Source organism: Salmo trutta, chromosome 29 (genome assembly GCF_901001165.1).
Source record: "Salmo trutta chromosome 29, fSalTru1.1, whole genome shotgun sequence".
Lineage (NCBI taxonomy): Eukaryota > Metazoa > Chordata > Actinopteri > Salmoniformes > Salmonidae > Salmo > Salmo trutta.
Window position 1 is genome coordinate 20,545,617 of NC_042985.1, and position 16,075 is coordinate 20,561,691.

The 16,075-nt window shown below is 46.2% G+C and overlaps 1 protein-coding gene across 1 annotated transcript in view; it reads right to left on the reverse strand.

Moving 5' to 3' along the window:
• LOC115167092 (transcription factor SOX-6) overlaps nucleotides 1–16,075 on the reverse strand; it is a gene marked incomplete in the record, with an annotated part of 205,196 nt that overhangs the window by 131,927 nt on the left and 57,194 nt on the right. The window contains 2 exon segments of the mRNA XM_029721178.1: nucleotides 682–892; nucleotides 4,770–5,010. Coding sequence (XP_029577038.1) covers nucleotides 682–892; nucleotides 4,770–5,010 — 452 coding nt within the window.

Consider the following 16,075-nt stretch of genomic DNA (forward strand, 5'->3'; position numbering starts at 1 on the left):
ACAGAAGGTTCTGTGGGGTACTGTGAGATACCATATAGGACTAGGGAGTGGTGGGTTACCATAGGGTGACATATAGTTCTATTAAGTGCATTTGATATGTGAGGACATTTGGAAAATGAGGTACTATATGGTACAGTGAACTGAATGAATGAAATTGGCACATGCATCCCTGTTAATAGCCAGGACTCATTTTGTTTGTAGGTGCAGTTGACTTGAATGCTGCCCTTAGTGAAGAGCTTTCTGTGTTGAAGAATAAAAAGGTAATGTTCCTGGCATCAGGTCGGTGGCATGTGTTTTACGGCCTGACAGTTTGCCTTGGCAGTGGGGGGAGACCACACTTAAGCTGAGGTGTAGTGCCACCCACTCTTTGTCACTGTGGAAAGGGTTCAGAACAAACTGGAAACACAGTCACGTCAGTCCTCCCAGCCTCTGTCTGGGTATGTCTGGGTGTGTGTGTGTGTGTGTGTGTGTGTGCGTGTGCGTGTGCGTGTGCGCGTGCGCGTGCGTGTGTGTGTTTAATTAAAAGAGAGAGTGAGTGGGAAAGAAAAAACTAAAATGAAAGAGAAAGAGAGAGGGAGGGAGAGGAAAAGTTTGAAGCCATTTGAAAAAGGAAGCATTCATACACACTCCCTCACTCACACACACATATGTACGCATACACACAGGTACTTAGTGTCCTACCATCTTGCTCTGTCTTTGTCATCTCCTCCAGCTTCTTCTGCTTCAGTGTGTCCACCACATCGGCCAAGCTTCCTTTGCGGCGCTCCGGCGTTCCGAACGCAGATCCGCTCAGCAGGTCGCCGCGCTCCCGGGCCCCCTCCTCAGGCTTGTGTGGGGAGGTTGAGTTATTCCGGAAGGAGTACAGGGAACATACTTTATTGCTGTCAGATTCCTGTAAGAAAAGAGCAGTTGGGAGAGGATGGGGAAAGAGAAAGGGGGTTGGATATAATCATTAGTATTTCCCTGTGTATTCTCTCTGTCTCTGAGTTTTATCGGCTGTTGACAGTTGATGTAGTCAAATGCAGTGATTGCTAGTTCCCAGGGCGATGTGGCCATATCAAATGACTCCTCTCTGGCCTTCACACAACAACAGCTTCTATCAAATGATATCTGGCAAGTGAAAATAGTGTAGTGAAATGATGAGGGACACTTTCAGAGGGCATAGCCATAATGTGTGTGTGTGTGTGTGTGTGTGTGTGTGTGTGTGTGTGTGTGTGTGTGTGTGTGTGTGTGTGTGTGTGTGTGTGTGTGTGTGTGTGTGTGTGTGTGTGTGTGTGTGTGTGTGTGTGTGTGTGTGTGTGCGCGCGCTCAGGCACTACTTTACCTCCGGAGAAACTACACAGAGAAACCTCCCAACTATAATTTCTTAAATTGCATTTGAGTGTACATTTGTGTTGGGGTGAGTGCTGTGTAATTTGTTCATTTTTGAGCGGAGGCCTATTCTCAGCTGAGTGCTGCGGGCCATCGTAAATCTGTGTCCTGTCTCAGGCTGTTGTTGTTTTTCAGTCCCACCTGTGTGTGGTTTAGTATTTAACTAAGGGTCCTGTCTGAGAGTGATGGCTGGGTGCTCTCTGTACACGGAAAAGCAGCAGGAGGAGAATGAGAGAGAGAGGAGAGAGGAGAGAGAGAGAGAGAGAGAGAGAGAGAGAGAGAGAGAGAGAGAGAGAGAGAGAGAGAGAGAGAACTTGGGTCATGGCTTCTCAGACACAAGGCTGTTTTAATTATGGCTTGCAGAGAGTGAGGAGACAACAGGTAATTCTGCTGTGAAGAGTTGAACCCTTTTACCTCTGTGTGTTCTCACATCTGCTCTGTGTGTCACGTATAACACTGCCTGATCTGACATTTAACAACAAAACAACACAATACCTTCAACACACACATAAAGGAGGAAGCCATTCTACTGAAGGACACACAGATAACGGTGAAAGTGAACAACCCAAGAAGAAAGGAACATCAAGAAGGTAGAACGATGTTGAGAAGTGTGTGGGATCTGCTGATATTCCCAAAGAACATGGAGTGATGTACAGTACACTGGGCATTCCTGTTGCAATCTTTTATCCAAGTTTAATATCCTCAGACAGGCAGAGGAGTCAGAGAGGTGGTTCGGTTCAGTACCAGGGCCCGGGTTGGCGCGACAAGGTCTACACCCAGCGCTGGGCGGGCAGGATGGGGGTGATTATGCAGGGGTGGCTGTGGCTGTGGCTGTGCCAGGGCCAGTGGAGGGTGCTTGTGGGGAGTGGAGCGGCGCTGGGTTAATCAGCTGGCGCAGGTTCAGGGCACAGCCCACACAGACGCATGGCACAGCAGTGGAGTCAGGTAATCAGCAAAGGCAACACTTTCAGCCTTCTCGCCGTCTGCCTCTCTCCCCCTCTCTCTCTCTCTGTCAATCCCTCCTTCTCCCCTCTCACACTCCCTCTCCCATGCGCCATCTGTACCAAGTCAACTTGAGCTGACGGGATCTCGACACTTCACTTTTCCAATTTCAATGTTTACAATTTAATGTTAAAAAGTAATTGTCACGCAGGGCCAAGGCCATGGCAATCCACAGCCAACTGTGATGTGATAATGGTGGGGGAAAACGAATGTTGCTAGCTTTGAAGTACATTTGTGTTCATATTTTTATAATTAACCTCCAGACTTGTCATGGCCCCATGTTCTAGTCCTCCTTCCTTGACCTCATGTCACTCCTCAGTACGAAATCACAGCCTGCCACCACCATCCATCTGATAGACTCTACTGAGACTAGAGGCTTGATAGAACCCTTCAATTCACAAGGTCTCCACCATGTCTCGCTGTATTTTCTGTTCAACGCAGAACAATCAACCAAAACAAGAACATTTTACAGCTGACTTACACAGCTGTCTTACAGGAAAGGTTTTTAATGTACAATAAAGGATTTATTGGGACAACAGATGTTATATATATATTGGCTGGTTTTTCTCAAGTTAAAAAGGCAGCAAAAACTTTCGTTTTTCATATCTGGATAAAATAATAATAATTGAAGTAATGATAAACTGAAAAGGATTTGACATTATGCAAACTAAATGCAAGCATTTCCTCCCTCAGATCCAAAATGAATAGAATGAACTTTCATACGGATCCTTTCATTCTATGAAGAGGCTGTCGAGTGATTGCAGCGAGTAACAGGAGACAATGCACAAAACATTCTTTCAAATGCCATTCTAATTACCTTCATCACTAACGGCCCTGTGATCCAATTAGAGCCTGTCAGAAGAGCAGACCACCTGAGCAATCTCCTGACTGTCATTTACATACTGGACGACAAGAACAGGGTCTCCAGACCGCCCAGCATCCTTAGAAAACAAGCTGGGACAAAGGGGCTGGGACGGGGCTGGGGTGGGACGTGGGTGGGCAGCGACTCTCTCCCAGCAGCCACTGCAGTGTGGAGGGGTGGCCCCTGGAAGGCTACTTCAGAGCCCCTCTGGGTCTCTTTACTGCAGGCCCGTCTGTCACAAACAGCCACCTGCCTCCCAGGCTACAGCCCACAAGTGCCTCTGCTCTTCTCTCCTCCACACACATCAAAGCAGCTCCACAGATTGTCTGGGGCCTGCTGCAGATGTACACAATAACACATATTGTGGGAGATGTTTATTTGATGACAAAAATAAGGCAGCCTGAAGAAGAAGCGTAGCAACATTCCAATCTGTCTTAATTTGCCATACTGTGGTATTGAATTTTTATTGGGCTGCTGTGTAGTGTACTACACGTTTTACTGTTGATATCACTGGGCCTGTTCAGCCTAATAATAACCTATAGTTGATTATAGTTGGTTTGGTGCTGCCTATCTGAGGGTCCCAGGATCCCTACGGCTTCACAGTATTAGAGACAGTACCCATGGCTGGGAGGAGGAGGGAGAGGCATGTGAAGAGTTCCCTTTTACAAGCACAGAACAATGGGTGGCTGTTGAGCCTGTATCTTGGCCCCAGTGCATCCTGGTCCAGAGAGAGCCTCTAGTGAGGGAGTCAGGCGGCCTTGGGGGCTGAGGGGCCTGGGCAGGACTTCTAGAACAGATACCCTCTCAGAGACTTTGTTCCACTGTCGTATTGTCTCCCTATTTATAGTTTCATCAAATCTGTGTGTGACGCTAAAATGCAACTCAATACATTGTTGTGCTCTTCTTTTAGAGTGGGGAGGATCTCAAGACACTCATGAGAGCTTAGACTTCAAAGACAAGTGCTTGGCAGAACGCATGGTCTTAAGTCTTCATTGAAATTGTTCCGAGGGCTCTGTTGTGACCGTGTCCTTGTGGAAGAAATTCCTCTCTGCTAGGGCATAGTGACAAGACAGTTTTGTGTGTGTGTGTGTGTGTGTGTCAGGCTTACTCACACTCAGAGGCTAGACAGTGGTGAAAGTCATTAATGGTGAAGGTCACCAACGGAAAATACAGAACGTTGTCAGGAATCTACCTCACCCCTGACAACGTTGGAAAACAGACTGCTGTTGTACAGAGACAATAATACGGTACCCTCTGAAACCTTCTGGTGGCTTGCCTGTCACCTACAGTAAATAGTGAATGGTACACTGAGTCATTACAGTAGACAGTGAGTATTACAGCAGTAAGGCAGCTAGCTATAGACCCTATATCAGATCGATCCACACATTACTCTTCTTTCTTTGAGATGTATGTTTTCTAGGAATTACAAGATGTATCAATGATTCACTCCTACTTATATTATTTTCCTATTTTTTAGCAAATGTAATATGTCTATTAGTCAAGTGGTCTACTGGTCTACAGGGTGGTGTCTCACCATGCGCTGCTGGGCTGACACCATGCTGTCCCAGTCACTCTCTGGAGGGACACTGCTGAGGGGCTGCAGTTCGTCCATGGAGCCCTTGCTGTGGAGCAGGCTGTGCAGGGGCAGCTGGGGGGTCCCGTGGGCCTCGGCACTCTCCTCCTTATCCCAGGACAGGTGGTCCTGACTCATGGCTTCCTCCCCATCGGCGACGGAGGCAAACGGAGAGGTGGCTTGCTTGGAAGACATTATTCTGCTGTGGAAGAGAGAAAGAGAATAGGACAACCGTCAGAAAACTTCAAAGACACATAGTTAAACTTCAGACAGTTTTATGACACCGGGACGATGTCAAAACGTATTTACGACAGGTATGCTGGATGTTTCCCCATCCTCACATCAACCTACACCTGTTGGTGCCCTGAAAAACAATGTTGGACCTGAGTCAAAGTTGGAGAGATCGTATCAATGGTCATGTGGCCTGCTGAGGAGGTGTGAGAGCAGGCCATGGGGCTTCTCCTAATCCTTTGTTTAATGTAAATGGTGGAGATGAGGCTGGAGCGGTGCCTGTGTCTGGGCCAGGCCCAACACTCCCTCCCTCCACCCAGCCAATGATTAGGCTGCTAAGAGGGTTACTATACCACATAACACGCTCTCATTGAAGCTCTAACACAGCCCCAGATAGTGGCCCAGTCAAGCCCCAGTCAATAATGACCCTAGATAAAGGTAAACATGACAACCCTACTCTCTATCGCTCCAAATTCAGATAATGCCTTAACCCGCTTTTGTTTATGATAAACAATTATAAGGAGATGACGAGTCAAAGTAATGTGCTTGTCCTCTTCTTAATTAACAGAAGAGCCTTAATTGATTGAATTGAACAGTTGACAGAACGATCCTGCCACCAAACACAACACCAACCCCAAGCTGCTTCCTTTTTACTTCCACTCTCCAAATTAGCAAACGATTAACTTTTCAGTGCTACACTATTTCTCCAGGCCAATAAATCCTACTTAAGCAGCTTGGAAATCAGATCCTGGCAGTGGAAGACAGAATTTACAAATCTGTCACACGCTTTCATGAATATTGCAGTGAAGAGTGCACTTGACATATCAGGTGCAAAGAAAACAAATGTTAACAGTGTTTCATTTTTTTATGTAGCTCAACATTTCCCCTCATAGAATTTTACAGCTAATTTAGCCTCTTCTTACAATTAATAATGCCACCCTCATGCTGTGACCTACAATTACTGAAATGAATACTATGCCAGAAAATTCGAATTATGCGATTGGTATTAATGAGATAATAATATGGCATTCCTACTGATCTGAAGTGGGGAAAAGGAGCTAGTCCATATTTACTGGTCATTTTATTTTCCCCATGCCCCTGATCTGCCTCTAGCTAAGCTGCTGGGTATTTAACAATGAAAACAGCATCTGAGCCTCAAGTCTAGGTCTCATCTCTGCTGTAGCATCTTCTATGCCATGGAGAGGCAGGGATGGGCAGGGGAAGACAGGGAGAGACAGGGAGGGGAGCTCAAGGTGTGAGAAATTTGGCCCATTCTCCTCAGGGTCACTGTGACGGAGGTTTAGCCACCCCATTAGCTAGGCTATGGGCTGGAGGAAGGAGACAGAGAGGTGGGTATTCTAGGTCAAGGGCTGTGGTGTGATCGTGTCGTTGTGCTGCCTGCTGGGAGGACCATGAGACAGACAGACAGACTCCACTGTACCTCACCAGACTCTGCCAAATGTATGGCATGGGGTTCACAGAGGGCTCAAAACAAATTTGACACAGGGAGAGATTAACACACAGTTTGGTGTTAGAATAATCTGATCAAGAGTCTAGGTGCTTCCACACTCCCCGTACGTGAGGATTGTGCACATCGCATGCCGCTGTTAGGCCCGCCAGCGCTCAGCAGCCTCAGCTCCACTAAAGAATGACTAGTTCACTTGAAGCCGTGCCATCCTTTTACACACAGCGCTGAACAGCAGAGCAGACTGGCACTCTCAATGTGAATTGTTAAATACAGTTCATTAACTGAGTTCAGAGACAGCACATTACTGTATTTCACAAGGCATTACAATAAAGAGTGTTGAAAACACATATACGTATTAGGACATCCAAGTCTTACAGGCTGGCAGGCACACACACGCACACCTAAACACATACACCTAAACACACACACACCTAAACACACACACACCGAAACACACACACACACACACACACACACACACACACACACACACACACACACACACACACACACACACACACACACACACACACACATACACCTAAACACACACACACCTAAACACACACACACCTAAACACACACACACACACACACACACACCACACACACACACACACACACACACACACACACACACACACACACACACAGAGGCACGTAGTTATAGATCAGTATTTTTGGTGGTGGTTAGGGTGAAAATGGGAAAATGGCAGGCCACGTTAATCACCCAGGCCCCAGCAGCTGTGTCAACAGGGCCAGTCTGTCAGGTACCGTAGTGCTGGGAGGAAGGAGCCTCACTCTCTCTCAGACCGGCCTGTGTTGTCTTCTGTTTTCTCTAGAGAGACCCAGCTCTCAATTTTAATCAGACAATAAATTGTTTCCTGTAATTATATGACAACTTATTCTGAACTGGCCTACCTGGTTAAATAAAGGTGAAATAAAATAAATAAAAATATCAAATAGAAAATGGTCTCGAAATTGAGTGTTAATTGGAAATCTAAATTCGGAGCAAAGTTCAGAACTTGCATGTTGAGAGTGATGGTGTGCTGTGAGGAAGATGGGGGTGGAGAGAGGTTTGAGAAGGGGGAGGGGAGGGGGGAGGGCTCGAGTTAGGAGATTCCGCCACATTTTTTATTCATGCATCCAAAAAGCCCGGGCCTCCAGCACAACAAGCTCCCGTCTTCAATGGAGTGCGAGAGTGAAACAAAGCACTTCTTTTGTATGACACAGTAAATCAAGTGGTATTATTTTACCACTAAAATATTCAGTCTCTCAGGCACTTTTACCCGGTGTCCAGCCATCAGTCAAGCTGCTGAGGCGTGAGAGAGACAGAGTGAACAGGGCTGACTCCATCCTCCTGTAACATGTGTCTACAGCAATCTTGTTAGAAAATGCAACAGATCTGCGGCAGGCTCCGTAACAGTATTTGTCAGTGGGTTAATAATTTATTAGCAGAGCTGGGAGGGCTGCGCTCAGCTAAAGAGAGCACAGAGCAAGGGTGCCCCACCCCCCAATCTCTCAGAGGCCCTATACAATACCAGCTCTCATTATTGAAGGGAGAGAGAAGGGGGGATATTGCAATAAGTCTCAGAAAATGTCAGAGGGCAACAATATGTACATTATATAGTCCCCAAAGCCTATGCTGGGATATAATGGTACACACCGTGAGTGTTTGATTCCAGAATTGTTTGAATTAAACAATAAAACATAAGGTGTTTTATAGAGTAGGAGAGAAGCTGGGGTCCAGGTCGACAGTGGTGATTGTGAAACATTGAATAACAGAGTATCCAAGGCTCTGGTGAGACACATAAAAAATGCTCAACAAAACAACCCGTTTATACATTGCATTCTAACTACACTGCATTCTGCACTGCTGCTATTCCTTTACTCTTATCAATAATGTTATGTGTTTCTCTAGTAATGAAGCCCAATATGTGCCTTTGTGTACATTGAGCAGCGAGAATATGGCAAACTGAAGAAGCCTCTCTGGCGTGAATTCTTGACAAGCCGTCTCCCCTCAAGCTTAATTACACAATAAGAATGGACAGCTAACAAACCAAACGAATCAATAAGAGCATGACATGTTGCCTGCCTTCTCCCAGACAAAACCCCAGTGACTTTGCAGAGGAAAGAAAGAGGAAAACGTGAAAGAGAGAAAGGGTCTATATATAGCTGACAATACTGCCCACATTTAAAGGATTAGGAGTGAAGGCTCATATGGCCTGGAATGCTTTGAGTCATGAATTGTTGCCACTGATAATGTTTCATCACGCGACAACCTCTGTTTAATTGGTTAGCATTAGAAGACCCCAGGTCTTATGACTGGCCCGTGTGTCTGCGGCTATCGCATTTCCTCCTCTAGCGTAACAAGCTCTGACTTTCAGCCCGCTGTCGCTGCTCTTTCACACTGCTGACCTTTTATAGACAATGGTGATAAGTAACTCCACACCAGCCCCTCCCCCCCTTCGCCTGCCTCGCGCCCCACAACCCCCACACCTCTTCCCTCTTCTCCCAGCCTTAATCACAGGTCACTTCAGCAGAAAAATATTAGCCCCCTTACCCTCAGACACCACCACCCATTTTTTTTTGGGGGGGGGGAATAATGAAATAAGTCGTTAAAACAAAAGGGCCATTGTTTGAGGACATAGCGATGGGAAAGCTGGATATGGCAAAAAGCTGCTTTATGACCGAGCTTCAAGTTTCCATGGGTAACAACACGCAGGCATGCATACACACACACACAAACAGACACACACACACCAAAATACAGAAAAGAAATGGTATAAATGATAATGATTTTCGGAAATATTCCTTAATGGAATCTTTTGACTTTTCTAAAGAAAAATCTAAAGTTATTTGAAAACAAAGGCATTTCAACAGAAACTGAAAATTGGGTGAACATCTAAAAAGCATGATGTTTTTAGACAACATCGACTCGAACAAAGAGATTAGGTCAAATATTAAAATTACACCATACTAACAATGGAAAACAAAAAATGCAAATACGAGCAGTTATCACAGGACAGCACAAGAACCATTTGGTGCACCTAATGAAATATCATTGTAGGGGAGTAAATGCATTACAGACCATGCTGGTGAAGGCACTGTGAGAACATGGTCAGAGCAACACCGTCTACACAAAGAAGGTACAGGCTTTACTCCAGAGCACAAGCCAGGGCTCACCCACATAGTGGGAGAGAGAAAGAGTTTATATAAGTTCTAGTATTCAATTTAGTTTAAGCAATCTACAATACATTAAAAAACTCATTTGAGGACTGAAGGCCATATTTCCTTACATTTGAAAATATCTTTTGAATTTCCTTTCAATAGACACTCAATATTGTCTATATTTTACAGATGGATAGAGCCAGGCTCATATGAGTCTGAGACTGGCTGTACAACGTACAAAGGGAAAAAATCTGTCTTCCTCTAGAGGTCTTTGTAACCTCCTATTTCCCCCACTGTTGTCCCAGGTGACATAGCAGGGATCGACAGGGTCTTCCCCTGGCATAATAACATGTTGCTACCTGACAGCTCCCAGCTGGAAAATTACTGACACACTCACTGCCGTTTAGCACAATTAAATGATCGCCTTCCATTGTGACTGTGTTTTAGATGAACCTGGCACCCCATACATAAACATATAATAATGATTCAGCTTCTACCACTCTCTTTCACTCTCTATATAAAGCGTGCACACACACACACACACACACACACATTCCACAGCAGCTAACATTACCTATGAGACCTAGTAAACGAAAAATCGATGGAGAGGAACTCCTTACTTCCTACTGTAAATTCTAAAACGGTTGCAATATTTGAAGATAAACTCATCTACTGTATGAGGATGATGAGATGAGTTCACATGTTTTTTTTAAGTCTATTTCACAGTTTATTTATGATAATCAGATTTATTTTACATTATTTAGATTTTATGGATTCTACAAATGAATGGCTCTGCTAGACATTATAGCTTTTTTTGGAAAGAAAATATATAGAGATGTTCAAATTAAAAGTTAAAATGAACGTCTCACTTTCATGATATCTATTTCAGACAATAATATAAAAATGTAAACCAAGGAGAAAAATTCAAGTGGACAAAGTAATTATGGGTAATGATATAAAAATATTGCAAATGGCTGGGGAAATACATACACCTTAACAACGTAGCTGGAGAGAGTTGTTCCTCTATAAATGTTGACCTTCCCCCTTCAAAAAGTCAACTCAATTACACAAGCACTTCATCCCCACTTCACTCACTCTCCTGATGCTTTCTCTATTAGAAACCACCGTAGTTACTCCGTCTAAAACCCACACTCAAAAAGACAGCCACCCAGAGCAAATTAAGCAAGCCTCCTCAAGTGCACACTTTAGATATAGAGCACAGCATCCATAATTACTTTGCACAGTAAATTATTTGCAATAATATCCTGTTGGAGGAGCCGTCTTCCGTCTCACTTTAAACACTTGTGCAGCTAGATTAGTTAGACAGCCTGGTTGGTGTCCTGCCCCCCCTTGCTAGCTGCTAGGCAGAGCCTGACAACAGAGTCTGATGCAGGTGTGAGAGCGCTGAAGTGGCTCTGTCTGTCTGTCTGTCTGTCTGTCTGTCTGTCTGTCTGTCTGTCTGTCTGTCTGTCTGTCTGTCTGTCTGTCTGTCTGTCTGTCTGTCTGTCTGTCTGTCTGTCAGTCTGTCTGTCTGTCTGTCTGTCTACCCAGTGAGGGTCGAGGAGCACACACTTACAAACTGAGCCGCTCGTCTCCACCGATGGCCCCCTCCGCCACTGGCCCTCCTCCTCCCGATCCAAGAGAGACAACTTCAGCGCTGGATGGCATAACACCTCCTCAGTGCACCAGGAGCCAGAGGGGTACACACACTCACACAGACACACACACTCTCTCTCTCTCTCTCTCTCTCTCTCTCTCTCTCTCTCTCTCTCTCTCTCTCTCTCTCTCTCACACACATTCACAATCACACACACTCACAAATACTCGCTGACAGGCCAAGCGTCCAGTGCAGTACTTTTCCCATCTGTTCCACAGTACTCTGTCTCAGAAGGCATCCACGAGGAGAAGTAGAGGACAGAACTAGAGGACAGAAGTAGAGGACAGAACTGGAGGAGCAGCACCCACAATAAAGAACAGCACCAGAACTACTGCACCACCTCAGCACTACCACTCTCTCGTCCAGCCAGCAGTCTGGCGCTAAAGAGATTGAGAGGCAAGAAAATGTACTTGTTTTTTCCTTCCCTCTCTTTCTCTGTCTCTCTCTTACACTCCCCCGCTCTCTCTCTCTCTAAACGTGTAGAGGTCTGGGCCTTCTGGGTGATGCAGTTCCCAAAGTGCCTTCTGTCACTGCCACTGCAGTTAAGCAAACTTTACAGCCAGTCAAGCCATCAACCAACACAGGCTATTCGCTGAGCAACAGTGGAGCTTTGTGGCTCCCCTCCCAGTTGACAGTAAGTTATGAGCCCTTTGTGAGTGCAGGGGAAGGAAAACAGAGATCGGAATTTGGCAGGAACATAATAATACAGAATTCTCCTGTCTGTGGAACCTGAAGTTTTCATGGAAACAATCAAGCATTGTTGGGGTAAAGAAAAGCGACTGACAGATGAAATATAGTGGGGGGCCCTTTTAGGAAAACAGTCAACAAAGCGCCATTCAGGCCAGGTCCTTTCTGTCATTTATAAAGATAACTTCTATGCACTTGAGAGTTTAGAGCAAAGAGTTCAGATTGAACAAACCAAGTGTAACATCTCCCACAGTCCACAGTGCAGAGAGCTGTGGAGAGGGCTGGGGGTGCCAAACAAGTAGGCTGGGGGGCTGCCAGGCATCACAAGGTTCCTAGAGATACACAATGAGTATATAGCGGACAGAGGGGGAGGAGAGAAGAGAAGGGGGAGAGGAGAGAAAAGGGGCCCCTGAAAAAACGCAGAGAGCCGCGCCAAAAGAGCAGGAACAATGGCTAATTATGAAGGAGTAATTTTGCAGGGGGACAGAAAAAGAGAGGGACAGTGGAGACACAGAATGGATTATGAAAAGAGGGGGGTATTCTTCTGCATGGCAGGAGAACTGTGGGCCTCAGTCTTTGGCCTGCTCCTTATGAGGTCATCACTGGCAGCTATTGCCCAGAAAAGTTTGGTTGGTACAACTGCCGTTTGGACATCTGGAATGTCGGCACACAGTGGCCTGCTTTCTCCGCAACTATCCTGATTCTTTTCTTTTCCAAAAATAGGACGCTTCGCCAGCGCTGGTCACTCAAATTGGAAAATTTACAACGTCTAATGAAAAGAATAGCAGTTTTGTTCTCTTTCATTCTCATCTCATAAATGGGAATGAGGAAATTACCTACAACGCTGCTTTGATTAAGCGGTTCTATTCTAGGGATTGGCTGGACAACAGCTCATTAGTTGGCTGGACAACAGCCATTGGCTGGACAACAGCTCATTAGTTACAGTTAGTCCCACCCCTAATTCTTTGGGGATTTGTTTTCTTTCATTCTTTCTTTCTCTGTTTTTCTCTCACTCACTCATGAATTGAAAGAATTCATTGGGCGCGCAAACAAGGCACACAAATGTGTCCACCTTTGTCACTCTAGACGTTTTTCTCTATCTTAGTGCCTTGTATGTTCTCTGAGGAACGGAGGGAGGTTGAGAAAGTGATGCCTGGGATAAAGGGAGGGAGGGAGCTACGGAGGGAGGGAAAGGGCCATATTCTGAGAGTGGCAACGTTTCATGTGACACGTCAATCGGAAAATCAAAACAGGGGTAGTTCATTTGCTCCACCCAGATGAGACCATCTAGAAGGAACTGATGAATAGAGGTCAGGCAGGCCACACCTCACAGACATTGATTGCCGATTTAAACCACTGAAACAAATTCATTTGCCCTTGTTGAATAGAAAGCATGGTCAACAGTGTGTAACGCTGTGACAGGTCGGACGGGAGGGCCGAATCAAAGTGAGCGGCTAAACGAATGCTTGGCAGCCGGCTCTGTTTGGAGGTGGTTAAAAGTTATCCTGCTGACTGACAGCCCATACAGAGAAAAAGAGGCTGCAAGGAGAAACGAGATCTGAGGAGCCAAACCAGAACCACCTGCCATTGATCTGAGTAATTGCCCAAAAATTTGGTTCACAGAAGACATGTACAGCCCCTGTTTAGCAATGCTTCACTCACAGAGCGGCACGGAGAAAACCACTATAACTGAATGGGAAACACAGTCTAATAAAATCAGGGAGCTGACAGACATGGTTGAAGAGAAATATGTGCAGTATATGCAGTCTGAGAGAACAGGCTCTGTACAGGATTAGCCGCTGACTGATACAGAAAATGTCTCACCAGTGGGCTGTTAACCATGTGTCTGACCACTGATACTACGCTCAAACTCACACTGCATTCATCTATTTGTCAAGATGCCTGATAAAAAGACATGGTAGGCCTCTGTTGAAATATAAATATCACCGCAAATGATAAACTCACTGCAATCTATTACCTAGGAAAAACAGAAAATAAGACTTCTTTCTGTCTGGTCAGCAGTGAGTAGGTTTTGATGGGGAAATGCAGCCTTTATTTCCCCTCTCACTATCTCCATCACAGCCCCAGGCCTCTTGTAGTTTCTGGTAGTCAGAGGCAGTCATGTTGACTAACACCTTGGTGGGAGAGGTTTCTCTTCTTTCCTGGCAGACGCAGACCATGCATGCATCATGACAGGCTTTCAGAATGAAATCATGAACTAAATTGCTTTCTTAAAAAACCACAAGTGTGAGCCAGGGGTTTGTGTCTGTGTCTGGCCGGTGGCCACGTCCCTCTGGTTCCCAGGCAGCCTCTCAGGCAGCCTCTGCCTGGCTCTGTTGTGGTTCCCTGCTACCACATTCATTACGCTCAGCGCAGCCCGGCTCAGCCTCAGACTCGCTACACTGTGGTGGGGCTCACTCACTGGACCAGTAGGAAATCATCTGGTCATCTCAAACTACTCCTCCATTTCAGACGGCCCCGCTCCCCACAAAGAGGCCCTTTGTCCCAGCACGTTTACGACCACCCTTTACATCTCAATCAGTGAATCAATCAAAAACATAGAAACACATCTGGTTTTATAGCTGGGGTTTTAAAGTCTGAAGGGGGTTCTCTGAAAGACTGACTCAACATGACACAAATGTACACTGCTTTATTACCAAACAACAATCCCTACTGTGACCGACATCACATAATGACACAAAGTTGCAGTTCCTAACAACACTTCAAACATTTTTTGGAAAATTATTAAAATAGCATTCTGGTGTGTCTAGCTGTGCCATGGCAGTTAACAGGGAAATGTAGTAGTCTGCATGTATGGCTATATCTCTTACAAACAAATGTTTAAAAGACTAGCTACTGAAAACGGAAAGCTGGGGGACAAAATCAACTAAAAAGTCAATCTCCTAAAACACACAGAGAGAGAGAGGGAGACAGTAAAAGTATATTATGCAACAAACAAAAACAGAAGACAGGGCCGTGGTCTTTGGAAATACTGTCTCTATCTGACTCGAAAATACTTTAAAAAGCAGCAAACAGAAAAGGCAAATATCTGGTGAAGGCCGGACAAATAGTGGATAGTGATTGTAGCTGAGCTGTAAGAGAGGATAACGAGCCGCCAGCCCCCCACCTCCCCCACCCTCCGCCCGGCCAGCCCCCCACCTCCCCCACCCTCCGCCCGGCCAGCCCCCCACCTCCCCCACCCTCCGCCCGGCCAGCCCCCCACCTCCCCCACCCTCCGCCCCCCACCTCCCCCACCCTCCGCCCGGCCAGCCCCCCACCTCCCCCACCCTCCGCCCGGCCAGCCCCCCACCTCCCCCACCCTCCGCCCGGCCAGCCCCCCACCTCCCCCACCCTCCGCCCGGCCAGCCCCCCACCTCCCCCACCCTCCGCCCGGCCCTCTATCTGTCCTTCTCTCACTAGGCTCAAGGTAGCAGATGTGTCTTTCACAGCCTGTGGCATGTGCAACCAATCTGCAAACAATAGCTGGGACTTGATAAAGGTCGAATGTCTGTTGCAACACACCGGTTAGGAGAGAGGTGAAAACGCAGAGTCCACGCCACGCTGCAAACCCACGCCCTACAGCGGTTTCTCCTCTGACATGTCACTCCAGCCTAGCTATAGGTGTGACTGTGAAAATGTGTGTGTGTGTGTGTGTGTGTGTGTGTGTGTGTGTGTGTGTGTGTGTGTGTGTGTGTGTGTGTGTGTGTGTGTTAGTGGGCCACTACCATGCTATTTAAGCCCGTCAGTAAGCCCATTACACCAGTGTAAGTCACCTCCCTGATCTCCCGTTGAGATAACAGTTGGTGTAAACATGTACAATCCTATTAACCTAATAATATACATGGAGCCGGCTACAGTGGCAACAGGTCCGTGTGCGAAAGCCGTCTCTGAGTCTTAAATACCACAGTCAGCCATGACAGAGAAACAGATACAGACACAGCCATGACCTCTGACCACACCTCTCTCTTTGTCTGTACTGTAGACAGGACACTGGACAGGACCACAAGTTCAATCTGAGTTCATTATGGACTCTCTATTGGTCAATGACTGGAG